General features: G+C 43.4%; 1 protein-coding gene across 1 annotated transcript in view; it reads left to right on the plus strand.

Moving 5' to 3' along the window:
- Positions 1-22,171: 22,171 nt before the first annotated feature.
- ZNF569 (zinc finger protein 569) overlaps positions 22,172-27,551 on the plus strand; it is a 99,870-nt gene continuing 94,490 nt past the window's right edge. Inside the window, exon 1 of the mRNA XM_036345209.1 lies at positions 22,172-22,296. Within this exon, the coding sequence (XP_036201102.1) occupies positions 22,214-22,296 (83 nt within the window). The 5' untranslated portion in view covers positions 22,172-22,213. The remainder of the gene's footprint in view (positions 22,297-27,551) is intronic.

The following is a 27,551-nucleotide window of genomic DNA, read 5'->3' on the forward strand; positions in this document are numbered from 1 at the left end:
TTTTTTTATGTATTTGGGTGCTCCTGCATTGGGTACATATGTTTATCAGGGTTATGTCCTCTTGTTGTATTGATCCCTTTAGTATTATGAAGTGGCCTTCCTTTTCTCTTGTTATGGCCTTCAAATAGACCTTGAGGTCTATTTGTCCGATATAAGTATTGCTACCCCAGCTTTTTTTTTCATTTCCATTTTCCTGAAAGATATTTTTCCATCCCTTCACTTTCAGTCTGTGTGAGTCCCTAATTCTGAGGTGGGTCTCTGGTAGACAGCAAATACATGGGTCATGTTTTTTCATCCATTCAGCCACTCAAAGCCTTTTGGTTGGAGCATTTAGTCCATTTACGTTTAAAGTTATTATTGAAAGGTACTTGTTTGTAGCCATTTCTATTTTTTTTGTGTGGCTGTTTTCTTTCTAGGCTTTTTATTTCTTCTTTTTACACCAGTCCCTTTAGCATTTCTTGCATTGCTGGCTTGGTGGTGATAAACTCCCTTAGCCTTTTTTTGTCTGTGAAGCTTCTTATTTTCCCTTCAATTTTGAATGATAGCCTTGCTGGATAGAGTATTCTTGGATTCAGTCCTTTGCTTTGCATCACTTTGTAAGGTTCCGTCCATTCTATTCTGGCCTGATGTGTTTCTGTTGAGAAAGCATTTGATAATGTAATGGGAGACCCCTTGTATGTAACTTTCTGTCTCTCTGTTGCAGCCTTTAAGATTCTCTCTTTGTCCTGAACATTTGCCACATAATTATGATGTGTCTTGGTGTGAGTCTTTTTGGGTTCACCTTGTTTGGGACTCTCTGTGCTTGTGTGATTTTTTCTTCCCCACCTCAGGGAAGTTTTCTGATATTATTTCTTCCAATAGATTTTCAAACCCTTGTTCCTCTTTCTGTTGTTCTGGCATCCCTATTATTCGTATGTTGTTTCGTTTCATTTTGTCCCATAGCTCCCTTAGGCTCTCCTCCTGTCTTTTAATTTTTTCTCCGATTTCAGTTCAGTGTGGGTGTCTTTTGCTTCCCTGTCTTCTAATTCACTAATTTGGTTCTCCACTTCTCCTAGTCTACTGTTGCAACTTTCAATGGTGTTTTTTATTGCAGCTATATCACTCTTAATTTCTTCTTGGTTCTTACAAAAGTTATTGAATTTTTCATCCATTTCTTTTTGATTCTTATATAACTTGTTGATTTTTTTCATCCGTTTCTTCTTGATTCTTGCATAAGTTGTTGATTTTTTCCTCCATCCGGTTTATGCATTCTAGGACCCTTAATCTGAATTCTTTTTCTGTGATGCTGCATGCCTCTGTTTCACTTAGCTGCTTTTCTGTTGAGTCCTCCTTTTCTTTCCTTTGGGGGTTTCTTTGTCTACCCATGTTTGATCTCACTGACATATCTAGATGTTGAGTCATTCAGGGACTGCTCCTTGGGTGGCAGTGGCTCCTTGGGCTGTGGTTGCTCCTCAGGCAGTTGTGGTAGCAGCTGCTCCTCAGTTGGCAACAGCTCTTCTGGGTGGTGCTGTTCACATCTGTGGTGACTCCTCTGGCTGGTGGGGGGAGGTTTCACAAACAGCTGCTGTTCCTCAGACAGAGGGTGTGGTGATCAGGAGGCTGCTGTTCCTTGGATGGGGGCGGGCTACACATGCAGCTGCTACTCCTTGAACTGGGGTGGACTGCTCACGTGGCTATTGATCATTGAATGAGGGCTGGCTGCACACTGCTGTTGTTCCTCTGATGTGGTGGGCTGCTTGTGGGGCTAATGCTCCTTGGACTTGAACAGGTTGATTGCAAGTCTGCTGCTCCTCGGACGGTGGTGGGCTGCTTGTGAGGCTGCTGCTCTTTGGATGGGAGTGAGCTGCATGCGTGGCTGTCTCCTCCTCGGACGGGGGCGTCCCACTCACCCGGCTGATGCTCGTCGGACAGGTGCAGGCTGTTGTGGCTCTGCTCCTTGGACCGGTGTGTGCTGCGCAGGCCTGCTGCTCCTCGGAAGTGGGTGGTCTGCTCGTGTGGCTGCTGCTCCTCGGACTGAGGTGAGCTGCTGCTGCTCCTTGAATGGGTATGGGCTTTTCGCAGAACTGCCTCTCCTTGGATGGGGGCGGGCTGCTCACACAGCTGCTGTTCCTTGGATTGAGCAGGCTGCTTGTGCGGCTGCTGCTGCTTGGACGTGGGCAAAATGCTTGCTCAGCTGCTGCTCCTCGGATTAGTGCAGGGTGCCGGCTGTGCCCAGCTGCTGTTCCTCAGATGGGGGCAGGCTGTGCATGGCTGCTTCAGATGTAGGAAGCTTGCTTGTGCGGCTGCTGCTCCTTGGATAGGTCGGATTACTCGCGTGGTTGCTGCTCCTCGGACGGGGAAGCGGGCCTCTCACACAGCTGCTGCTCCTTGGACAGAGGAAGACCACATGAGGCTGCTGCTCGTAGGCCCGATGCAGGCTGCTCACAGGGCTGATGCTCCCTGGACAAGAATGCGCCGCTCACGTGTCTGCTGCTCATGTGGTTGAAAAAATAATGTGAAAAGAAGTAGGAAATAAAGGAACAAACAAAAAAATGAGAACAAAGTAAAAGGCAAAAGAAGAGCAACAAACAAAAAAAGGGAAAACAAAGAAAAAGGGGGAAAAAGCTAACAAAATAATAATAAAAAAAATAAAAATGAAAAATTGAAATGTCATTCCTTTGGCTGGCTTAAGATCCCAGTTTTCTCCAAAGACAGAATCTTAAAGGCTGCAAGAGAGAGAGAGAGAAAGTTACATACAAGGGATCTCCCATTAAATTATCAAATGATTTCTCAACAGAAACACATCAGGCCAGAAAGGAATGGAAGGAAGTTTACAAAGTGATGCAAAGCAATGGGACTGAATCTAAGAATACTCTATAGATCAAGGCTATCATTCAAAATTTAGGGGAAATAAAGAGCAGACCAGAAAAAAGGCTAAGGGAGTTTATCACCACCAACCAGCAATGCAAGAAATGCTATAGGGACTGGTGTAAAAAGAGGAAATAAAAAGGGAAGAAGGAACACAGGCACAAAAAATAAAAATGGCTACAAATGAGTACCTATCAATAATAACTTTAAATGTAATCAGACTAAATGCTCTAATCAAAAACCATTGAGTGGCTGAATGGATAAGAAAACATGGCCCATATATATGCTGTCTACAGGAGACCCACCTTAGAAAAAGGGACTCACACAGAATGAAAGTGAAGGGATGGGAAAATATCTTCCAGGCAAATAGAAATGAAGAAAAAAAAAGCTGGGGTAGCAATACTTATATCTGACAAAATAGACCTCAAAGTGAAGGCCATAACAAGAGATAAGGAAGGTCACCTCATAATACTAAAGGGATAGATACAACAAGAGGATATAACCCTGATAAACATATATGCACCCAATACAGGAGCACCTATATACATAAAAATCTCCTTGAAGATATCAAGGGAGAGATCTGTTGAGTGCTTCCTTCCCACGTCCCGCGTGGATCAGGGTTCAGGAACTAGAAGCGGAGACGCACACAAATGACAGAGAAAATACACGAGATAATTTGGAAATATTGGGGGCCAGGCAGGCAATCCAACTCAAGGTGAAGGACTTCCTCCGGTGCTCAGACCTCACCAAGCTTTTATTGATTTAGGATACAGCCATAGCATAGCCCTTAGGCAGGTGACCCCTGGCAACAGGCAGACTAGCCCATCAGCAAGGATTTACATAAAAATAAATGGGGAAGTTGCTTCATCTACCACTGTCTGGACAAACAGAGGTGGCGCCTAGCTCCTACCTTTACTAGGGCTTCAAAGGCACCCAGCCTTGGGCGGGGGGCGGGGGGGGGGGAGTCCTCTGTCTAAGCTTATCAGCTAGTAAAGGCAATAAACGGTTTCCCACAGAGATCAACAATACAATCATAGTAGGGGACTTTAATACCCCACTGACATTACTGGATAAATCATCTAGACAAAAAATCAGCAAAGAAACAGCAATCCTAAATGACTCACTAGATCAGATGGAATTAATAGAAATCTTCAGAACATTACACCCCAACCACGGAATATAGGTTCTTCTCAAATGCACATGAGATATTCTCAAAGATAGATCACATATTGGGTCACAAGCAAAGTCTCTCCAAATTCAAGAAGATTGAAATCATGTCAAGCATCTTCTAAGATCACAATGGCATAATATTAGAAATAAACTTTAATAAAAACAATAAAAAAAATTCAAACACTTGGAAGCTGAACAGCATGCTATTAAACAATGATTGGGTTACCAAAATGATCAAAGAAGAAATTAAAAACAACGTGAAATCAAATGACAATGAAAACACAACAATCCAAAATATATTGGACATAGTGAAAGCAGTCCTGAGAGGGAAGTTTATAGCTCTACAGGCCTTCCTCAAAAAAACAAAAACAAAAAATGATAATAAATCATCTAACTCTACAACTTAAAGAATTAGAAAGAGAGCAACAATAATATCCCAGAATGAGATAATAAAGATCAGAGCAGAAATAAATGACATAGAGACCAAAAAAACAATACAAAAGATGAATGAAAACAAGAGCTGGTTCTTTGAAAGAATAAACAAGATTGATGAACCTCTAGCCAGGCTCACCAAGAAGAAAAGAGAGAGGACCCAAATAAACAAAATCAGAAAAGAAAGAGGCAAAATAACAGACTTCACAGAAATACAAAGGATTGTGTTAAAAAATACTATGAACAACTCTATTCCAAAAAGCTACACAACATACAGGAAATGGACATATTCCTAGAAAAATGCAACCTTCCAAAACTCAATCAGGAAGATTCTAAAAATCTCAATAGGCCAATAACTATGGAAGAAATTGAAGCAGTCATCAAAAAGCTTCCAGCAAACAAAGCCTGAGGGCCAGCCAGCTTCATAGGGGAGTTTTGCCAAAAATTCAAGGAAGAACTAAATCCTCCTCAGACTATTCCAAAAAATTCAAGAGGAAGGAAGATTTCCAAGCTCATTCTACAAAGCCAGCATCACCCTAATTCCAAAACCAGAGAAAGACAACACAATGAAAGAATACAGGCCAATATCCCTCATTAACATAAATGCTAAAATCCTCAACAAAATTCCAGCAAATTGGATCCAGCAGTACATCAGAAAAAAATCATACACCATGACCAAGTAGGATTTATTCCAGGGATGCAAGGATGGTACAATATCCGCAAATCAATAAACGTGATACATCACATAAACAAATTGAGAGACAAATATCACATAGTCATATCAATTAATGCAGAAAAAGCATTTGACAAACTCCAGCACCCTTTCTTGATAAAAACCCTCAGCAAAGTGGGAATAGAGGAATCACACCTCAACATAATAAAAACCTTATATGACAAACCTACAGCCAACAACACACTCAATGGGCAAAACTAAAACCATTTTCCCTAAGAACAGGAACAAGATAGGGATGCCCACTGTAACCACTCCTGTTTGACATAGTACTGGAAGTGCTAGCCATAGCAATTAGACAAGAAAAATAAATAAAAGCATCCAAATAGGAAAAAAGGATATAAAACTGTCCTTATTTGCAGATGACATGATACTGTACATAGAAAACCCTAAAGACTCCATCAAAAAATTATTAGACTTAATAAATGAATTCATCAATGTAGCAGGATACAAAGTTAATGCCAAGAAACATATGGCATTTCTATACACCAATAGTGAACTTACAGTAAGAGAGACTAAAAAGGCAATCCCATTTACCATTACACCAAAAAAATTAAGATACCCAGGAATAAATTTAACTAAGGAGGTAAAAGACCTGTACTCAGAAAACTACAGGATACTGAAAAAAGAGATAAAGACATAAATAGATGGAAGAACATACCATGTTCATGGATTGGTAGAATCAACATCATTAAAATGTCCATACTAGTCATAACCGATTTGGCTCAGTGGATAGAGCGTCGGCTTGAGGACTGAAAGGTCCCAGGATCGATTCTGGTCAGGGGCATGTGCCTTGGTTCCGAGCGCATCCCCGGTGGGGGGTGTGCAGGAGGCAGCTGATCGATGTTTCTCTCTCGTCGATGCTTCTGACTCTCTATCCCTTTCCCTTCCTCTCTGTAAAAAATTAATAAAATATATATTTTTTAAAAATGTCCATACTACCCAAACCAATTTATAGATTCAATGAAATCCCCATTAAAATAGCAAAGGCATACTAACAGACCTAGAACAAACTCTTCAAAAATTCATCTGGAATACAAAAAGACTTAGAATAGCTGTATTGATCCTGAGAAAAAAGAACAAAGTAGGTGGGATCTCAATACCAGATATCAAGCTTTATTACAAAGCCACTGTTCTCAAAACTGCCTGTTACTGGCACCAGAACAGACATATAGACCAATGGAATAGAACAGAGAACCCAGAAATTGACTCAAACCAATATGCTCAATTAGTATTTGTCAAAGAATGTAAGAGCATATTATGGAGTCAAGACAGTCTCTTCAATAAGTGGTGTTGGAAAAATAGGACAGACACACACAAAAAAATGAAACTAGACCACCAACTTACACCATACACAAAAAAAACTCAAAATGATAAAGGACTTAAACGTAAAATGGGAAACTATAAAATCTTAGAGGAATCCACAGGCAGCAAAATCTCAGACATATGTCGAAGCAATATTTTCACTGATACAGCTCCTAGAGCAATGGAAACTAAAGAGAAAATAAACAAATGGGACTGCATCAAAATAAAAAGGTTCTGCACAGCAAAAGAAACCATCAACAAAGCAACAAGAAAGCCTACTGCATGGAAGAACATATTTGCCAATGTTATCACCAATAAAGATTTAATCTCCAACATTTACAGGGAACTCATACAACTTAACAAAAGGAAGATAAACATCCCAATAAAAAAATGGGCAATGGACCTAAATAGATACTTTTCGAAAGAAGACATAAGGAAGGCCAAGAGACATACAAAAACATGCTCAAAGTCACTAATCATTTGAGGGATGCAAATGAAAATGACAATGAGGTACCATCTCACACCTATCAGAATGGCTATCATCAACAAATCAACAAATCACAAGTGCTGGCAAGGATGTGGAGAAAAAGGAACCTTATGCACTGCTCATGGGAATACAGAGTGGTGGATTCCTCAAAAAACTAAAAATGGAACTCCCATTTGACCCAGTGATACCACTTCTAGGAATATATCCCAAGAAACTAAAAACACCTATCAGAAAGGATATATGCACCCCTATGTTCATAGCAGCACAATTTACAATAGCTAAGATTTGGAAACAGCCTAAGTGCCCATCAGAAGATAGTGGATTAAAAAACTGTCTTACATCTACTAGACTGAGGAACATATGGAGGCACCCGGTTAGGGGAGGCCGGAGGACCAGAGGCCACATGTTGAGCTCACTATATATTGGTCCCTCACAACATGCAACGTGTGTTAGCACTGTTGGATACCTGTGAAGACTGCTGTTTACTTTGTGGTAACCCAGACAGATATATGGGCCTAGTGGCCTGTATAGATGGGTACAGAGGCAGAACCGTCCATGTGCCGCAGGCAACTTTGACAGTGGATATTGGTCGCCTCCCCCCAAAGGCCTATACCGTGTATATCTCTCCCATACCCAAATACATCTTGGGAATGGATGTGCTAAAAGAGTTAACAATTGCAACAAGCCAAGGTGAATTCCGCTTGCGGGTACATGTGGTAAAGCCGATCACAAAAGGGCATATACATCATGTGGCTATTAAATTGCTTAACCCCCACTGGTTGGTGTGGGTGCAACAGGACTTCCTCCCAGGAAGTCATGAGGAAACTGGACAGACAATATTGCAGCTGAAGAAGGTGAAGATCATCCAGCCCATGCACAGCCCCTTCAGTTCTCCAGTATGGCCAGTGAAGAAGCCTGAGGGCACCTAGCGGATGACCTGGGTTACAGGGAACTGAATAAAGTGACTCCCTCCTTACAGTCTGGAGTGTCAGCTATAATGGATTTCATGGACCGCCTTACATTGACATTGGGGTGGTACCACTATATGGTGGATTTGGCTAATGCTTGCTTTTCCATAGCTATAGAGTCGGAGATTCAAGAATAGTTTGCTTTCATGTGGGAAGGTCAAGAGTGGATTTTTGTCATTCTCTCTCAAGGATATTTGCACAGCCCTACCATCTGTCATGGTCTGGTGCCCCAAGATCTAGCCACCTAGGGCAAGCCTCCCACAGCAACAATGTTCCATTATATTGATGACATCATGCTAACCTCTAATTCTCTTGCAGATTTGAATGCAGCTGCTAGTTGTCCACAGCAGGCTTTGGAGTCATGGGGATAGGCAGTGAGCGACTGCAAGGTACAGGGACCTAGCTTATTTGTCAAATTCTTGGGAGTTGTCTGGTCAAGTAAGACCAAGGTGATACCCAAAACAGTCATTGACAAAGTGCAGGCTTATCCCCTACCTACAACAGTGAAACAGTTAAAGACCTATGTTGGTCTTTTGGGGTATTGGTGAGTGTTCATTCCCAACCTGACCCAGCTGTTGCAGCCATTGTACCAATTCTCCCGGAAGGGGGTGACATGGGACTGGATTCCAGAGATTGAAGAGGCCTTTCTAGCTGCCAAAAAAGCAGTCACCCAAGCCCAAAACTTGCAGGTTGTAGACCTGACACAACCATTCCAGTTGGACATAACTGTTATTCCATCGGGGTTTGGTTGGGGTCTGTGACAACAGTATGGGTGGAGAAGAGTACCCATTGGGTTCTGGTCCCAGTTTGGAAGGGGGCCAAAAGTTGGTACTCCCTTGTTGAGAAGTAATTGGCAGCCACTTACGCGGCCTTGCAGGCCTGTGAGGCAATCACAGCACAAAGTAAAGTACTTGTAAAGATTGCCTATCCTATAACTATTTGGCTTAGATCCTGGGTGACCATGCCCAAGTCAGGAGTGGCACAGACCCCAACTTTAGCAAAGTGGGGGGCCTATTTGGAACAGAGGGCAGCGGTGAGCACCAGCACTCTGTCGTAGGAATTGCAAACCCTGTTGGGTCCTATGACTTATGAGACCCTGTCAAGAGAGGAAAGTGCTATGGAGGAAGTACTCCCTAGTTCATTCCGGGAGGTTATGCCACCCCTTCCAGAGACCGTGTTGTACATGGACTGGTCAAGTAGGGGTGAAAGGGAATATAAGACAATTGCGGGGGAGGACTAGCAATCTGAATCTGTGCCAATAACCAGTATTCTGACACATTTTTGTTAGCCTATAATTAAGTCACTGCCCCTTCCTTAGGTAATAATCTGTTTTCCTAAATACTCCCAGTTTACAAGGGCCATAAACCTAGAATTTAATAGCTTAGCCAGAGGGGAGGTCACTGGCGCCACCCAGGCTAGGCCTTTAGATGTAATCTTACTTCCCCATTCTAACTGACTTAGATAGGGCTGTGAAAGCCTGCCACAAAAGCCCAGAAGTTAGGAAACAAAGAATTTAGGAATATATAAGGAGTAATCTCATTGTATTAGGTGTTCAGGCTTTGGATCTTTGAAACCCTTGAGTCAGCAGTGCTGCTTTGAATAAAGAGTTTTTGCTGAATCTTCTGAGTACCCGTTGTGTGTTTTCTGGTTGCCTGGTAAATTCTGCAACATAATTTGGTTCCCTGACCTAGAACATGCAGCCGAGTTGTCCCTTTGAGCCACCACTGCACGAGACCAGGTAGGTGGGCCCACTCGACTGAGCCCCCATGATGAAGTGAAAGTTCCACCAGCGATTGACTGGATCCTGTTCTTTTCCAGGCTCGGATGAATCAGGCCACCTTCCCTGGGCTCCAGCGGACTCCAAGGAAGACAGGGAAGCCCTTTCTGGAACCAGATGTATGATTGGTAAGTTTCCCCGGGGACCCAGTCTGAGATCAGGCCTGCTTATAGGGGCAGAAGAGGCTGTTGATCACTGACTAGCCAAAATATTTGCCTCAGTTCAGGGACTTTCCATGGGAGGAAGTCAAAACTCAGACTGACTGGTGTGAATTTGAGTGTGAGAGTCTGTGTGAAGCAAAAATTACCTTGTGGTTGTTCTGTGTCTCTGTTAACTGGGAGGGATTACACGGTTTAACTGCAAACATGGAAAGTAGTTCCTCTAAACCCACTGTCTTAGAATGTATGTTAAAGAATTTTAAGAAGGGCCCAGACTGCTACCTGCAATGCAGATGTCTCTCCTCAAAATCAAGGGACCCCAGCTTATGGTCGAGGATGGGAAACACAAACTCCAGGCCTGGGAAATACATTCTTCCAAAATAGTCCATTGGGAGAATGCTGAGACTCTAGGGAGGGCCAGTTCCAGAACCAGGGACAAAAGACATTGTTCTGTGGTGTAAACTTTTAGTGTGTTGCATGCACCTGTATAAGAGTGTTAGTTGATGTTTTGTGTCTCTTCATTGTTTGTTTAATTTGTTTAAAGATGGGGCAAGTCCCACTTGGGGAAATCCAGTTATGTGTGGTGAGGCTGAACATGTGACAGAGACTGCAGGAAACTCCCAGCAGCTGCCAAGAATTTTTTTTATCCTGGGGACTCTTCCTGTTCTCCCTCTCAGAACATTGGCCACCAGAAATTCTTAGCTAGTGAGATTTCTGTCTATATGTCTATAATGTAATTTTGGCTTTCTATCTTTTAGGGACTTTAGTTTGTTCTTCCCTGGTTTATGAATATAGGGACAAGAATTACATAAGGAACCCACGTGGCTTAGCTGACCAGCTAGACCCATTTTGGGGTCCACAAGTGTATACATTGACTCGAATTAATGTCTATCTTGGGAATACTAGTCTCAGGAAAAGAAGGGGGAATGATTTGAAGCTATGCACATCTGGGTTGAACAACAAGGTTAATGCTTCTATGATAATGGGCAGTTCTTGAATGAAGATGGACTGAATTCTAAGGGTGACTCCCAGGTCCCAGGGGCATATGACTCCCAGCCAGATTAGTATGTCCTTTCTTTGAACAGAAAGGGCAGTCATGGTTAACAGCATAATTAACGTTTCCCATAACTATAACTAGTCCCCAATGTTCTGTTTTTCCCCTTAACACTGGGAGGAATAGATCTGTAGAAGTACCCTCTAGCTGTGAAGTAGGGGCACTGTTTTTATAAAGGAAAATAAAATAAAATGGTACGTTCACATTGAGTTATGCCTGTTACAAAATTGGTCAAGAAGATGCTTTAGGTAATAATTGGCTTTAAAAATCCAAAGTTGTTAAGCTATAATAAATAGATGTAACTAAAATGAAGGATTTATAATATAGCTTCTCAGTAATAATTATAATATGATGATAATAATAAAAGTCCAGTCACTCAAGAGGAGATTAACTATGCTCTCTGTTGGAGGAAGGGGCCAGTCATCCTTTTCACTGTAAAAGTAGAGAAGCCTAAAAGAGAACAAGGGCAGACAGAGAAATGGATCCTTTGTCCTGCCTTCCCCTCCCTATGTGATAGGGGACAATCTGAGGGAACAGCCAAGATGGCGATTTACAATCCCAGCCTCCCCCTCAGGAGGCGAGCTGTCCTGGTAAAGCTCCAACTGCCCCTGAGCATTCTGTGCCATCAGGAATCAGCTTTTCTAGGTTGTGAAAGGAGTTGGAGCCAAAAAAGTTAAAACCTCTGCCGGAAGACCCATGTGGCTTAGCTGACCAGCTAGACCCATTTTTCGGCCCACAAGTGTATATGTTGACCTGAGTAAATGTCTATCTTGGAAATGCTATTCTCAGGAAAAGAAGGGGGAATGATTTGAAGGTTGGCTATGGCTTTCTGGGAAAGAGAGCACCTGGCTGTTCCTGGTGTGCTTCCAGCAGATGTAAGATTTCCAAACTCGGGAGCCCCAGTGGGACCTTAACAATAAAACCCATAGGGAACACATGAGAGATCTCTCAGGGAACTAATAATTAAAGGGATTAGGGAAGCAGTTCCCTGGTCTCAGAACCTAAATAAAGCCTTCAATGTTCAGCAAGGCAAAGAAGAAGGGCCTTCCAAATTTTACCAAAACTAAAAGATCAAATAAGAAAGTACTCTGGGCCAGACCCTGAGGACCTACTGGGCCAAGAAATATTAAAAATTACATTTTGTCACCAATAGTTGGCCTGACATCTCAAGAAAACTGCAAAGTTAGAGAACTGGAAGGATAGAAGTGCAGAAGAGCTGTTTAAAAAGGTTCAGAAGGTCTATGTACATAAAGATAAGAAAGGCAAAAACAGAAAACTAACATAATGTTAACAACTGTAGAACAAGTGGCCCAGAGAAGGGCTGGTCCAGAGGACCAGAAACAGAAGCCACAGCAGTATTGCCCAAACCTTAGCATGTTATCCCTAAGGAAAAATTTAGCAGTTTTGAATCCAAGCAGCTAGAGATCTGGGAACAGGCTGTGTATGGTGGCTCTATGGGAAATTGGGGCACATGGGACCACGGACAATGATGCAGGTGGCTAAGCATTGGGGCCTAGCCCTATCCACAGGAGAAGTCCTCACTGCAGTATGAGGTTGTCCCCCCTGCGCTCAGGCACACCCCCATTGATATGCTCTTCAGGGGAAGAATAGCCATGTCCTCAGAAGAGGGGCCTCTCTGTAATATTCCAGGTGGATTTCATTGGGACTCTCCCTCCAGACCAGGGTTTTACGTATGTCCTGATGGATGTAGACACTGCCACTGACCTCCTCTTTGCTTAACCTGCAAGAGAGACCACCCAAGGGAAGTTGTCCAAGGATTGGAACACTTGGGGGCTACCTTTGGGCAACCCATTAGCATAGCGAGTGATAATGGAACCCATTTCACAGGGAAGGAGGTACATAGCTTGGCAATTTCACTCTTCATATTTTCCCAAGCTGCTGGGATGATTGAATGTTATAATGGCTGGTTGAAAGACAAGCTCCGCCTAGGGGTGGACCCACCTAGCCTAAAAGGTTGAGCTAGATTCGTGGTTGGCAAACAGTGCCTCGCAAGCCCCGTGCGGCTCTTTGGCCCCTTCAGTGTGGCTCTTCCACAAAATACCACATGCTGGCGCCCACGTACAGTGCGATTGAAACTTTGTGGCCCATGCGCAGAAGTCAGTATTTTGTAGAAGAGCCAGTATTTTGTGGAAGAGCCACACTGAAGGGGCCAAAGAGCTGCAAGTGGCTCACGAGCGGCGGTTTGCCAAGCCGCAGTTTGCTGACCACTGAGCTAGATGATTGGGATTGGATATGGCCATCAGATTGCAGAATAAGCATCCCAGGAAGACAGGTGCCTCCCCCTTAGGTTTAATGATGTGGAGGTATCCTCAGACACTACATGTGCAGGTGAACACAGCAGATAAACTGTTGCAACCTAAGGTACACCCATCTGGAACTATGCTGCTGCCTACACCTGCCCCCTTGGCAGATGGGGAAGAGACAGTGTGGACATGGACTGGGGAAGAGCCCTGGGTAGCCCTCCTATCCCCTTGGGGAAGTGGGTATGACTACAAGTCACAGCTGCACCTCTTGATCCAGCCCTGGCTAGTAATTGCAAGTCCAAGCCGGAAAACACGGAAAGGAAACTGTAAAGGGGACTTATGCTACTGCCCTCTGCCAGTGCCCAGAGTTTCCATAGCTTCCCCTGTGAAACCGGGCCCCTATGAAGGAGGGAGATCCCATTTGGTATCACTGGCCCGGTTGTCCTCTGATTCCAGCCACAGTGCTGTGCAGAGGAGACACAGTTGCTTGTATCTCGCCGGAAGGTCATGATCTCACTATGATGTCTCAGTTTCTCTTTTGTCTCATGGTGAGTTTGGCTAACAGTGTAGTGTCATGGGCGCATACCTATGCACGAGTGCACAATATATCCCATTGTTGGGTATGCACAGAAATTCCCCCGAAGGGCTGGCAGATTTCCATGGCGCATCCATCTGGCCACCGCTGCCAATTGGACATGGCTAGCTGCTCAAGACTTCAGCAACATCTCATGGGACCTTATGCACCAAGCCATTGAGACTCTGATCTGGGGGGACCATGGCAATACTCTCCACTTTATCAGTTATGCAGTTTGGAATGGATTGGGGTGGTTGTTAGGGGAACATGTAGAATAAAGAGAACTCACAGACATGTGTGTGGAGCAGCAGAGATGGAATAAGAATAGCATTGTCAGCTGGCTGCCTCCCGAGTTGTGCAGTAACATCACTACTATTGTTGAAATCCAGAAGCGATGGAATAGAAAGCATTATACTGGCACAAAACCTGTCGATATGATGATCCCAGGATACCTATGGGTGTGTGAAAGGTAAGGCTGGCCCTACCTCCCTGCAAATTGGTCGGGATGATGTACCTGAGGTAGGCCCTATATCCCCAAGTGATATCCCTTAAGACTTTAGAAGAGAGTCCCCTTAATTGGGACTCAGTATACTACTGGTGGCATCAAGTTAAATGGACTCTCTGGTGATTTTAAGCCCTTAGCTGTATTCCTTCCTGCAGGAGGAGCAATTAAGGTAGAGTTAGAAGTTACAGCCTTAGCAGAGCATACAGTTAAAGCCTTAAATCAGACCCAGCAAGCCCTTACCTTAATGATGGATGAAACCACGCAGATGTGCAAAGTGGTACTGCAGAATAGGATGGCACTTGGTTTGTTAACTGCTGCACAAGGAGGCACTTGTGCCGTCCTACATGTAGAATGCTGTACACATGTGCCTAATAATCAAGAAAATGTAACCACTGCCCTGCAAGAGATAGGGAAGTGCAGGCCATACAAGCCCTTTCCCATGACTGGTGGGATGGACTGTCAGGAGCATGGTTCTGGGCATTTTTGAGTTTTGCTATTGGGGCAGGAGTACTAGTCATAACAAGTTGTAATTTGTATTGCTCTGTGGCCTCTGTGTTCAAGAAGCTGGCGTATGGGCCAGGGTACCCTGTAGAAACCAGCCGGCATAAGGGGTAGAGTGTAGGGCAGCGGTTCTCAACTTGTGGGTCACGACCACTTTCAACTGAACGCTGTCTCTGTGTCATTCCTTCTTCGCCGACTCCGTCCACACCTTTGGGGACCCCTGGACCTGCTGGGGTTGGACCCCAGCAAATAACTATATGCAAATTAACCCAACCAAGATGGCGGCCAGCAGCAACAGAGCTGGAGTAAGCAGAAGCCTTGGTTGCCCCAGCGTTGGAGGAAGCCAAGCTTCCCGCCTGCCCTGGCAGGCTGTGGCATCTGCTAAAGGCAACAAAGTTTCAATTATAGAAGATAAATAAGTCCCAGATACCTGCTTCCAGCCAGCCTCCACTGGGAGCTTGGGTGGCTAGGGGCCATGGCCAGCCTGAAAACAGCCATCATCCCCTCACCCAGGCTGGCCAGGCACCCCAGGGAACCCCCACCATGAAGGGGCTGTGGCCAGCCTGCAAACAGCTATCAGCCCCTCACCCAGGCTGGCCAGGCACCCCACTGGGGGCCCCCACCCTGAAGGGGCTGTGGCCAGCCTACAAACAGCCATCAGCCCCTCACCCAGGCTGACCACACCCTCTTGGGGTGAGGGTCCCTGCTGGGGGTCTTGACCAGCCTTCAAACAGCCATCAATCCCTCACCCAGGCTGGCCAGGCACCCCATGGGGGGGGACCCCCCACCCTGAAGGGGCTGAGACCAACCTGCAAACAGCTCTCAGCCCCTCACCCAGGCCAGGTAGGCACCCAGCAGGGACCCCCACCCTGATCTGGGACATCCTTCAGGGCAAACCAGTCAGCACCCACCCATGCACCAGGCATATAATAAAAGGGTAATATGCAAATTGACCATAACAGCAGAACGACTGGGAATGACTGGTCACTATGACACACACTGACTACCAGGGGCCAGACGCTCAATGCAGGAGCTGCCCCCTGGTGGTCAGTGCGTTCCCACAGGGGGAGCTCTGCTCAGCCACAAGCCAGGCTGATGGCTGCCAGCACAGCAGTGATGGCGAGAGCCTCTCCTGCCTCCTCAGCAGTGCTAAGGATGTCTGACTGCAGCTTAGGCCTGGTCTCTGCTGGCAAGTAGACATCACCCGAGGGCTCCTGGGCTGGCAGAGGGATGCCTGACTGCCAGCTTAGGCCCGATTCCCCCAGGGCGCGGGCCTAAGCCAGCAGGTGGACATCGCCTGAGGAGTCCTAGACTGCGAGAGGGCACAAGCTGGGCTGAGGGAACCCCCTGAGTGCACAAATTTTTGTGCACCAGGCCTCTAGTCTATAATAATAAAAGCATAATATGATAATTAGATCAGACGTCCTTCCAGATGACCTTCCAGACAAAGCCAGGGCTGCCAGGGAAGCCCAGGTCCCGGGTGCCTCCCAGTGGCCAGAGGAAAGTCGGTGCTGGCAGCTGGGGGAAGGAAGGCCTACTCTTGCATGAATTTTGTGCATCAGGCCTCTAGTAGAATATAAAACTATACTGTAGCCCTAACCTGTTTAGCTCAGTGGATAGAGCGTCGGCCTGTAGATTGAAGGGTCCCAGGTTCGATTCTGGTCAAGGGCATATACCTCGGTTGCGGGCATATCCCCAGTAGGGGGTGTGCAAGAGGCAGCTGATCCATGTTTCTCTCTCATCGATGTTTCTAACTCTCTATCCCTCTCCCTTCCTCTCTGTAAAAAAATCAATAAAATATATTAAAAAATATATAAAAAACTATACTATAGTAATTAGAATGTGGTGGAACCAAACAGTGGTTTTCTTTTATTATTATTACTAGAGGTCTGATGCATGAAATTCGTGCAAGGGACTCGGCCCTTGAAAGCTGGGCTTCCTCTGGAACAGCGGTTCTCAACCTGTGGGTCGCGACCCCTTTGAGGGTCGAATGACCCTTTCACAGGGGTCGCCTAAGACCATCGGAAAACACATATATAATTACATGTTGTTTTTGTGATTAATCACTATGCTTTAATTATGTTCAATTTGTAACAATGAAATTGGGGGCCACCACAATATGAGGAACTGTATTAAAGGGTCGCGGCATTAGGAAGGTTGAGAACCACTGCCCTGGAAGGTTGTCCGAAAGGACATCTGGAAGGTTGTTTGGCTGTCCAGTCTAATTAGCATATTATGCTTCTATTATTATAAATTATTTTAATCCTCACCTGAGGATATTTTTCCATTGATTTTAGAGAAAGTGGAAGAGACAGGGAAAGACAGAAATATTGATGTGAGAGAAACACATTGACTGGTTGCCTCCTGCATGCACCCTGACCAGGGCCCAGGCTGGGGAGGAGCCTACAACCAAGGTACGTGCCCTTGACTGGAATCAAACCTGGGACCCTTCAGTCCAGCGGTTGCCAACTGGTGATCCATGGACCACTGGTGGTCCATGAGGTCTGAAAGGTTGGTGACTGCTGGTTTAAGGAAACCTTTGGTGCAGCAGTTGCCAATCGGTGGTCCATGGACCACTGGTGGTTAGTGAGGTCTGAAAGGTTAGTGACCACTGCTTTAGTCTGCAGGCTGATACTCTATCCACTGAGCCAAGTTGGGTAGGGCAAAATAGTGGTTTTCTAAATGAGAATGTTTTCTTGGTCTGGAGGAACACAGTTCTGGAGTAAATAGCAGGTTTCATTTTTAGCAGACACCTCTCTCCTGCTGCTGGACCACACCAATTGTGTCTTCATCCTCCATTTCCAACTGTGCAGGTGTGTCTATTTCATTGATTAGCTACCCATTAAATCAAAATCTGATCTGTCTCCTTGACAAATCCTGCAGTTCACAATATGCTTTTTTTAGTTTACTAAGTGGTGTATGCTTCTTAATCTTAAACTGTACTTCAGAAGCATCCTGCCTGCCACCTTCAAATGAATATGATTGTTGTTCTCAGTATTGACTCCTTTGGGCTTTTCATCTGCCCTGGCAAGCTCCAGGTCTTCTCAGCTGCTATTTTGCAAAAGAGGTAACCAGGTCCACATGTTTAAGGAGCATACTAACAGCGCCAGGTGCAGCAGGAGCAGCTGCTTCTGGCTTTAAAAAATAAAAATATATATATATATATATATATATATATATATATATATATATATATAAATTTTACTGATTTTTTACAGAGAGGAAGGGAGAGGGTTAGCGAGTCAGAAACATTGATGAGAGAGAAACATCGATCAGCCGCCTCCTGCACACCTCCCACTGGGGATGTGCCCACAACCAAGGTACATGCCACTGACCGGAATCAAACTCGGGACCCTTCAGCCTGCAGGCCGACGCTCTATCCACTGAGCCAAATCAGCTAGGGCTGCTTCTGGCTTTTAAGCTTCACTCTTCTTCTTCCTCTTGTGCTCCACATCTGGGCAATCACAGGTGCTCCTTCCTTTGCCTCTAGGAGGAAATGTAAACCATGAAAGCCTCTGACATAAGAATTCCATGCCAATTTCCTGTCCTTGCTCTTAATCATTTGCAGACTTTCTGGGGAAGCCTGCCCCACTTTTCCTACAAAGATTCATTGTGTGAGTAGTTAAACTTTTCATATCCTCTTGGTGTGTGTGTGTGTGTGTGTGTGTGTGGTCATCAGTCTCAACATTCCAACCAAATTTTGGCTTGGGTGTCCATCCTGAACACCCAAGCAACAATAGGTAAGAATAGCTACCACTGTCTTTTTTTCACAAATGACATGATCATCTATGTAGACTATTTGACAGAACTTCCAAAACTCTAGTAGATATAGCAGTGATCTTTTAGCAAGGTAACAGGCTACAAGATCAAAATACAAAAAGCACTTGTATTTTTATATACTGGCAATAAACAATTGGAAATTGAAACTTTCAAAAATATCACTTACAATAGCATCAAACTCTGAAATACTCAGGCTAAATCTGGCAAAATATTTTATGACCTGCACATTAAAAACTATAAAATATTGCTGAGAGAAATTAAAAATCTAAATAAATGGAGACATGTTTATGGATTATGAGATTCACCATTTTAAAGATGTCAGTTCTCCCCAAATTGATCTTTATATTCAATCAAAATACAAGATAGATTTTTTTGGAGGGGTTATAAATTGACAAATTCCTTGTAAAATTTTCCTAGAGGTTTATCCAAAAGAAATTTAAATTTCATTCCCACAAAAAACTGTACATGAAGGCATATAGTAGTAATAGCCAAAAGTTGAAAACTTACACATCTGTTTTTCAATAAGTGAATGGCTAAACAAACTGTGGCGTATTCACATGGAATAAAATGAATGAATTACTTATACATGTAACAACACATATGAATCTTCAGGGAATTATGCTGAGTGAAAAAACCTATACCAAAATTAAATACTGTGTGATTTGATTTATATAATATTCTTTAAAGATAAAATTATAGAGATGGGGAACAGATTAGGGTTGCTAGGCCTTATGGAAGGTGTTTGGGGGAGAGAGAGAGTGAGGAGATTAGTGGGTGTAACTATAAAAGGACAACATAAAGAATCCTTGTAATAATAAAAATATTCTAAATGTTGACTGTATCAATATTACTACCCAGTTGTGATATTGTATATCGTTTTGTAAAATGTTACCATTGGGGGAAATGGATAAAGGGTACATGGGATCTCTGAATTACTTCTTACAACTGCATGCAAATCTAGTATTACCTCAAAATAAAAAGTTAAATTAATAATAAAAAAAGCTGGGTCAAAAAGAGAACAAATTCTAAGGTGGCAGACCAAAATCCAACTACATTAAATGTAAAGTCACAAAATATGTCAAGTTAAAGAAGGTTGTCATTATTTTTAAAAATTATGTGATTAATAAGAGACACTTAGAAATATTAAAATGAAAAGGTAGAAGAGATAAAGCATGCATTAGCCAAAACAAGAATGGTAAAGCGATAGTACTGGGTACTTCAAAATAGACTAAGAAATAAAAGCGTTATTCTAAATAAATGGTAAATTCCATTAATTTCCTGTTGTATCAATCTAATAGGAAGCTATTGAACTCTAAAAATGTATCACCCAATAAGACAGCTTAAAAATATATAAAGCAAAGCTTAACAGAAATAAAAGAAGAGACAATTTTACAAAGTATAAAAAAATGAAAGAACCAGCTCTGTTCTTGAAAGGGCGAGGGCTATGCCCTCCATCTTGCCCCGTACCCTCCATGTTGGGGCAGCCGCCATGTGCTCAGGAGAGTACCTTCTTCCCAGAAGCACAGGCCCCTGCTGGCCACGCCCGGGATTTCTTTAAACTAACCAATGACAATCAAGGGACGTGCGCGCCATAGAGATGACCACATCCTGTGTAAGAAGACCCGACTGGCGCCTGGCCAATCGGCAGGGCCCACAGTCAGCTCCCCTCCCCTCACTCCACCCCCTATTAAAACCCTGTTTTTCCCACGGTGGGGACACTCTGCTTCCGGTCACTGTGTCGGTCGGAAGGCAGGGTCGAGTTAGCTAGCTCAATAAAGGACCCTCTGCTTTTGCATCGGACTGGCTCCCTGGTGTGGTTTTCTTGGGGATCTTGAAATCTGGGCATAACATTCTTTTCTCATCTATTAACAAAACAATTAGAAAAAACAATTCTTATAGTAGACAGAAAAAAAATATACTGTTGGTAAAGACATGTGAGACAAATAAGCAAAAGGTATTCGGAGGACTGTTATCTGTACATAGGTTTTACTGGGAGTCTCTTGTCCCTTCCCACACACAGATTCACACTGAAACAGTGCCAATTATCATCTAGTGAAAGGAAGACTATTTTCTACTGCATCCTAGAGATAACATAGTCTTTTGGGCTTGTGTAGCCAGAAGCCTCTGATACCTTCAAAGACTACAAGTTCCTAATATTGTATTCTGTAGTCTCTCTTTGTCAACACATCATAACACGAAAGGATAGGCTAGTGTTTTTATATATATTTTCTCCATTTTAGTATCTACTTCAAAATTATTCCAGTGAGTCTTCAACTTTCACTGCCAATTGCTTTTTAATCCTTTTGAAGTCAGAGTGGAACCCACCATATAAAATGCTGAAAAAGAATCAGGTTGTTAGGGCAGGCGAGACATAGTCTGGTTTGCTAGATTTTGAGTTTTGGATCCTGGTTACTCCTCTAGTATCCCACTTATACTTTACACTCTTGTTGGTGAGACTATGAATTCTTGACATGAATTTTCATTTGATGAATCACTGTCTTTTTGTTGTTAATCCTCACCCGAGGATATTCGCCCCCCCCCCCCCCCATCCTCCCATTGATTTTTAAAGAAAGTGGAAGGGAGGGAGGGAAGGGGGCGTGGGGGTGGGGAGAGATTGAGAGAAACAAGGGCAGGAGATCCAGCCTGCAACTGAGGTATCTGCCCTTGACCAGATGCAACCTGAGACCCTTCCCACCAGCCCACGCTCTAACCACTGAGCAAATGGGCTAGGGCAATGGCTCACTGTCTTACTTTCTTCAACAAGGCCTTCCTAAATTATCTGTATCACCTTTGTACATAAAACACACACTGAATATGAGTAAAAAAGCATAGGTATTTTATCAATATAGACTCACAAGTCTCTATTATAAGTTCTTCCATTTAATATTTTGGTGACTCTGGTTTATTTACTTAACCTTATAAATTTCAATATTGCAACAGGGCATCAGCCAGAAGAGCAGAAACCCAAAGAATTGACAACATACTGTCTCTCACAAAACTGCAGGATCACAGTAAAAGGGTCACAAGATACCTCGGGACCATGGTCACACAAATGGTTGTAAATCCCACGACCCCAAAAGTTACTGGACCTCAGAATCTCTCGACCCCATTAACTCTCTTCCACAAAACCACTGCCAACATTTTCAACACACAGTCACACAAAGCAACTCTTTTTCTCTGCCGCCAGAAGTTCCAGGCTCAGACTGGCTGGTCTCATCCCGCCCACCGGCCTGGGTGGAGCCCACACCAGACGGAACTAAACCGACTAAGCGGTGCTTCCTATTGAGCCAAACACCATAACCCCAGGAATCCGAAGATCCAGTTAAAGTGACATTTTCCATACATTGACTTGGGCCGCAAGGACCTCTGGGAAATGTAGTCCCGAAAAGATGCGGCCCGTTTCAGAATCTTCTCAGCCTCAAGTTGTACTCCCACAGACTCCCAGTGCCAGGGTCAAGGGAAGCTGCTTTTGTCAAACTTACACTGAGCCTCCTCCGCAGATCGGGGCGCCTATAAACGCCGCGGTTGGTTATTAATATTTGTAAACAGATAGGACAGTCCGGCCGGAATGAGGCGCGTGGGGCTCTGGGAAGTGTTGTCCTTTGTCTAAGGGCCCGAGGCGAGGCGTGTGCTTCAGTCATACACAACCCACGCTGGCCCTATGCGCCCCTTTCTCAGCCCGCACCCTCTGTGCCACTTGGGCGGCGTTGAGATGTGGAATTGGGGTCTGCGTCTGCGGTCTCGGTGAGTCCTCGGGAGGCTGCGAGCTCTGAGTCCGGGACTGTGCTGGGTGGGAGTAGGGGCCTGCAGACCCGTGTCTGTGTTGGAGGAGGATGCCCAGCAGGGCCATGCCCCTAAGGGTGGTTCCCTGAGGCCGCGAGCGTGGCGTATTAAAGACAGCATGTGGCGTGATGTTACTGTATTTGCTAGATATTTGTCTGTGACTGAGCGTGGCCGTGGGATGGTGTGTATAAGAGAATTTTTTGAATGTGCTTTCCCTTTTATATTTCAACTAGAGGCCTGTTGCACGAAGAGATTCGTGCAATAGGCCTTCCCTTCTCCTAGCTGCCGGCACCGGTTTTCCTCCGGCACCCGGGACCCAGGCCTTCGCTCCAGCCGGAGCCGCCTTCCGTCCTCCGTTTTCGCGGCCCCGGCCGGAGCCGCCTTCCGACCACCGAGATCGCAGACGCAGACCCCAGTTCCACATCTCAACGCCGCCCAATTGGCACAGCGGGTGCGGGCTGAGAAAGGGGTGCACTAGGACCAGCGCGGGCTGTGTATATGTACCACATCTTCTTTATCAATTTTGGTTGTTTCCATGTCTTGGCCACCGCGAGTACTGCTAAAATGAACATAAGGGTGCATATATTTTTGCAAATACATGATTTTGAGGTTTTTAGGCATATACCCAGGAGAGGGATTGGTGGGTCATATGGTAGCTCTAGTCTCAATTTTTTGAGGAATCTACAGACTTCTTTCCACAATGGTTGTACCAGTCTACATTCCCACCAGCAGTGAATAAGGGTTTCCTTCATTCCACAACCTCTCCCACACTTGTTATTGCGTGTCTTGTTGATAATGGCCACTCTAACAGGTGTGAGGTGGTATCTCATTGTAGTTTTGATTTGCATTTCCCTAATAGCCAGTGAGGTTGAACATCTTTTCATATACCAATGGGCTGTTCGTATGTCTTCTTGGGAGAGGTATATTTTCAGGTCTTCTGCCCACTTTTTGATTGGGTTGTTTGTTTGGTGTTGAGTTTTAGGAGTTCTTTATATATTTTGGCAATTAAACCTTTATCGGAGTGACTGTTTGCAAATATCTCTCATCTGGTTGGCTATCTCTTTGTTTTGTTGTCAGAAGCTTTTTAGTTTGATATAGGTCCATTCATTTATTTTTGCTTTTACTTCCCTTGCCTTTGGGATCAAGTTCATATGGCCAGGTCCACAAGTTTGGTACCTAGATTTTTTCCTATGTAGCTTATTGTTTCAGGTCTTATATTTAGGCTTTGATTCATTTTGAATTAAGTTTTGTACATGGGGACAAATTGTAATACAGTTTCATTCATTTGCATGTGACTTTCCAGTTTTCCCAGCATCTCTTATTGGAGAGACTGTCTTTACACCATTGTGTGTTTCTGGCTCCTTTGTCAAAAATTAACTGTCCTTATACATGTGGTTTTACAGTTGGGCTCTCTGTTCTGTTCCATTGATCTGTGTGTCCATTTCTCTGCTAATATCATTCTGTTTTGATTATCATATCTCTGTAGTATAATGTGAAGTCAGGTAGTGTGATACCTCCAGCTTCATTCTTTTTTCTCAGGATTGCTTTGGCTATTCAGGGACTTTTGTGGTTTCATAGAAATCTGATGATTTCTTGTTCTATTTCTTTTAAAACTGACATTGGGATTTTGATGGAGATTGCATTAAATTTGTATATTGCTTTGGGTAATATGCCCATTTTAACTACGTTGATTCTTCCAATCCATGAACACAGGATATTTTTTCATTTTGTTTGTCTTTTTCAATATGTTTTATTTTTTATTTATTTTTTGATTTTTTTCTTTATTGATTAAGGTATTACATATGTGTCCTTATCCCCCATTGCCCCCTCACTCCCTCGCTCATGCCCTCACCCCTCCCCGCCCCCAGTGTCTGTGTCCATTGGTTATGCTTATATGCATGCATATAAGTCCTTTGTTTGATCTCTCCTCCTTGCCCCCACCCTCCCCTGCCTTCCACCTGAGTTTGACGGTCTGATTGGTGCTTCTCTGTCTCTGGATCTGTTTTTGTTCATCAGTTTATGTTGTTCATTACATTCCACAAATGAGTGAGATCATATGATATTTATATTTCTCTGACTGACTGACTTCGCTTAGCACAATGCTCTCCAGGTCCATCCATGCTGTTGCAAATGGTAGGAGTTCCTTCCATTGTGTAGGTGTACCACAGTGTATTTATTGTCTAAAGTTTTACATATGTCTCCTTTTTCCCCAATTAACCGCCCAGCCATTCCCACTCCAGGCAAGCCCCCACCGCCCAAGTGTCTGTGTCCATTGGTTATGCTAATATACATGCATACAAGTCCTTTGGTTGCTCTCTAATCACCATCCCCTGCCATTTGTCTCTGGATCTATTCTTGTTCATCAAATTATGTTGATCATTATATCCTACATATGAGTGAGATCATGTGATATTTATCTTTTTTTGACTGGCTTATTTCACTTAGCATAATGCTCTCCAGTTCCATCCATGCTGTTGAAAATGGTTAAAAGTTCCTTCTTTTTTTACCGCAGCGTAGTATTCCACTGTGTAGATGTTCCACAGTTTTTTAATCCATTCATCTGCTGATGGGCACTTAGGCTGTTTCCAAATCTTAGCTATTGTAAATTGTGCTGCTATGAACATAGGGGTGCATATATCCTTTCTGATTGGTGTTTCTGGTTTCTTGGAATATATTTCTAGAAGTGGGATCACTAGGTCAAATGGGAGTTCCATTTTTAGTTTTTTGAGGAAACTCCATACTGATTTCCACAGTAGCTGCACCATCTGCCTTTCCACCTTTCTGCATCCTCTCCAGCACTTGCGATTTGTTGATTTGTTGATGATAGCCATTCTGACAGGTGTGAGATGGTACCTCATTGTGTTTTGATTTGCATCTCTCGAATGATTAGTGACTTTGAGCATGTTTTCATGTCTCTCGGCCTTCTGTATGTCCTCTTTCGAAAAGTGTCTATTTAGGTTCTTTGCCAATTTTTTTAATTGGATTGTTTGTCTTCCTTTTGTTAAGTTGTATGAGTTCCCTGTAAATTTTGGAGAGTAAACCCTTATGTGAAATAGCATTGTCAAATACGTTCTCCCATGCAGTGGGCTTTCTTATTGTTTTGTTGATGGTTTCTTTTGCTGTGCAGAAGCTTTTTATTTTGATGTAGTCCCATTTGTTTATTTTCTCCATAGTTGCTATTCCTCTAGGAGCTGTATTAGTAAAGATATTGCTACAACATATGTCTGATATTTTGCTGCCTATGGAGTCTTCTAAGATTTTTAGGGTTTCTCGTCTTATATTTAAGTTCTTTCAGCATTTTGAATTTGTTTTTGTGTATGGTGTAATTTGGTGATCTAGTTTCATTTTTTTGCATGTATCTGACCAAATTTCCCAGCACCATTTATTGAAGAGACTGTCTTGACTCCTTTGTATGCTCTTGCCTCCTTTGTCAAGTATTATTATTTTTTTAAAAAAATATTTTATTGATTTTTTACAGAGAGGAAGGGAGAGAGATAGAGAGTTAGAAACATCGATGAGAGAGAAACATCGATCAGCTGCCCCCCGCACATCTCCCACCGGGGATATGCCCGCAACCCAGGTACATGCCCTTGACCGGAATCGAACCTGGGACCCTTCAGTCCGCAGGCCGACGCTCTATCCACTGAGCCAAACCGGTTTCGGCTCCTTTGTCAAATATTAATTGAGCATAATGGCTTGGATCTATTTCTGTTTCATTGTTATATATGTCTATTCTTGTGCCAGTACCAGGCAGTTTTGAGAACCGTGGCTTTGTAATATAGATTCCTCCAACTTTGTTCCTCTTTCTCAGGATGCTGTGACTATTCAGGGTCTTTTTAAATTTAATTTTATTTTTATTCCAGATGAATTTTTGGAGAGCTTGTTCTAGGTCTGTGAAATATGCCGTTGTTATTTTAGTGGGGATTACATTGAATCTATAGATTGCTTTGGGTAGTACGGACATTTTAATGATGTTGATTTTATCAATCTATGAAGACGGTATGTTCTTCCATTTGTTTATGTCCTCTTCTATCTATTTTTTTCCAATGTCCTTTAGTTTTCCAAGTACAGGTCTTTTACCTTCTCAGTTAAGTTTATTCCTAGGTATCTTAATTTTTTTGGTGCAATGGTAAATGGGATTTTTTTTTTAAAATTTTCTCTTTCTGAGTTCATTATTGGTGTATAAAAAAGCCATAGATTTCTGGGTGATAATTTTGTATCCTGCTACATTGCTGAATTCATTTATTAAGTCTAGTAGTTTTTTGATGGAGTCTTTGGGGTTTTCTATGTACAGTGTCATGTCATCTGCGAATAATGACAATGTTACTTCTTCTTTTCTAATTTGGATGCCTTTTATTTCTTCTGCTTGTCTGATTGCTATGGCTAGCACTTCCAGTACTATGTTGAAAGGAGTGGGCATCCCTGTCTTGTTCTTGTTCTTAGGGGAAATAGATTTAGTTTTTGCCCATTGAGTATGATGTTGACTGTCGGTTTGTCATATAAGGCTTTTATTATGTTGAGGTATGCTCCCTCTATTCCCACTTTGCTGAGAGGTGTTTTGTTTGTTTGTTTGTTTGTTTGTTTAATGAAGAAAGGGGGTTGGATTTTGTTAAATGCTTTTTCTGCATTGATTTGTATGATTATGTGATTTTTGTCTCTTATTTGATGTATCATATTTATTGGTTTGCAGATACGGTACCATCCTTGCATCCTCGGAATAAATCTCACTTGGTCATGGTGTATGATCTTGCTAATGTAATGCTGGATCTGATTTTCTAGAATTTGGCTGAGGATTTTAGCATCTATGTTCATCTAGGACCGTGGTTGGCAAACTGCGACTCGCGAGCCACATGCGGCTCTTTGGCCCCTTGAGTGTGGCCATGAAGTTTCAATTGCACTGTATGTGTGCGCCCGCACGTGGTATTTTGTGGAAGAGCCACACTCAAGGGGCCGCAGTTTGCCAACCACTGATCTAGGATATTGGACTGTAGTTCTCTTTCTTTGTAGTATCTTTATCTGGATTTGGAATTAAGGTAACACTGGCTTCATAAAAAGAACTTGGAAGTGTACCTTCCTCCTGCATTTTTTGGAACAGTCTGAGGGAGATAGGTTTTAATTCTTCTTTGAGTGCTTAGTAGAACTAGCCTGAAAAGCAGCCAGGACCAGCACTTTTGTTTGCTGGAAGATTTTTGATTACTACTTCAATTTCTTCAGTA

Source organism: Myotis myotis, unplaced genomic scaffold, assembly GCF_014108235.1.
Source record: "Myotis myotis isolate mMyoMyo1 unplaced genomic scaffold, mMyoMyo1.p scaffold_m19_p_19, whole genome shotgun sequence".
NCBI lineage: Eukaryota > Metazoa > Chordata > Mammalia > Chiroptera > Vespertilionidae > Myotis > Myotis myotis.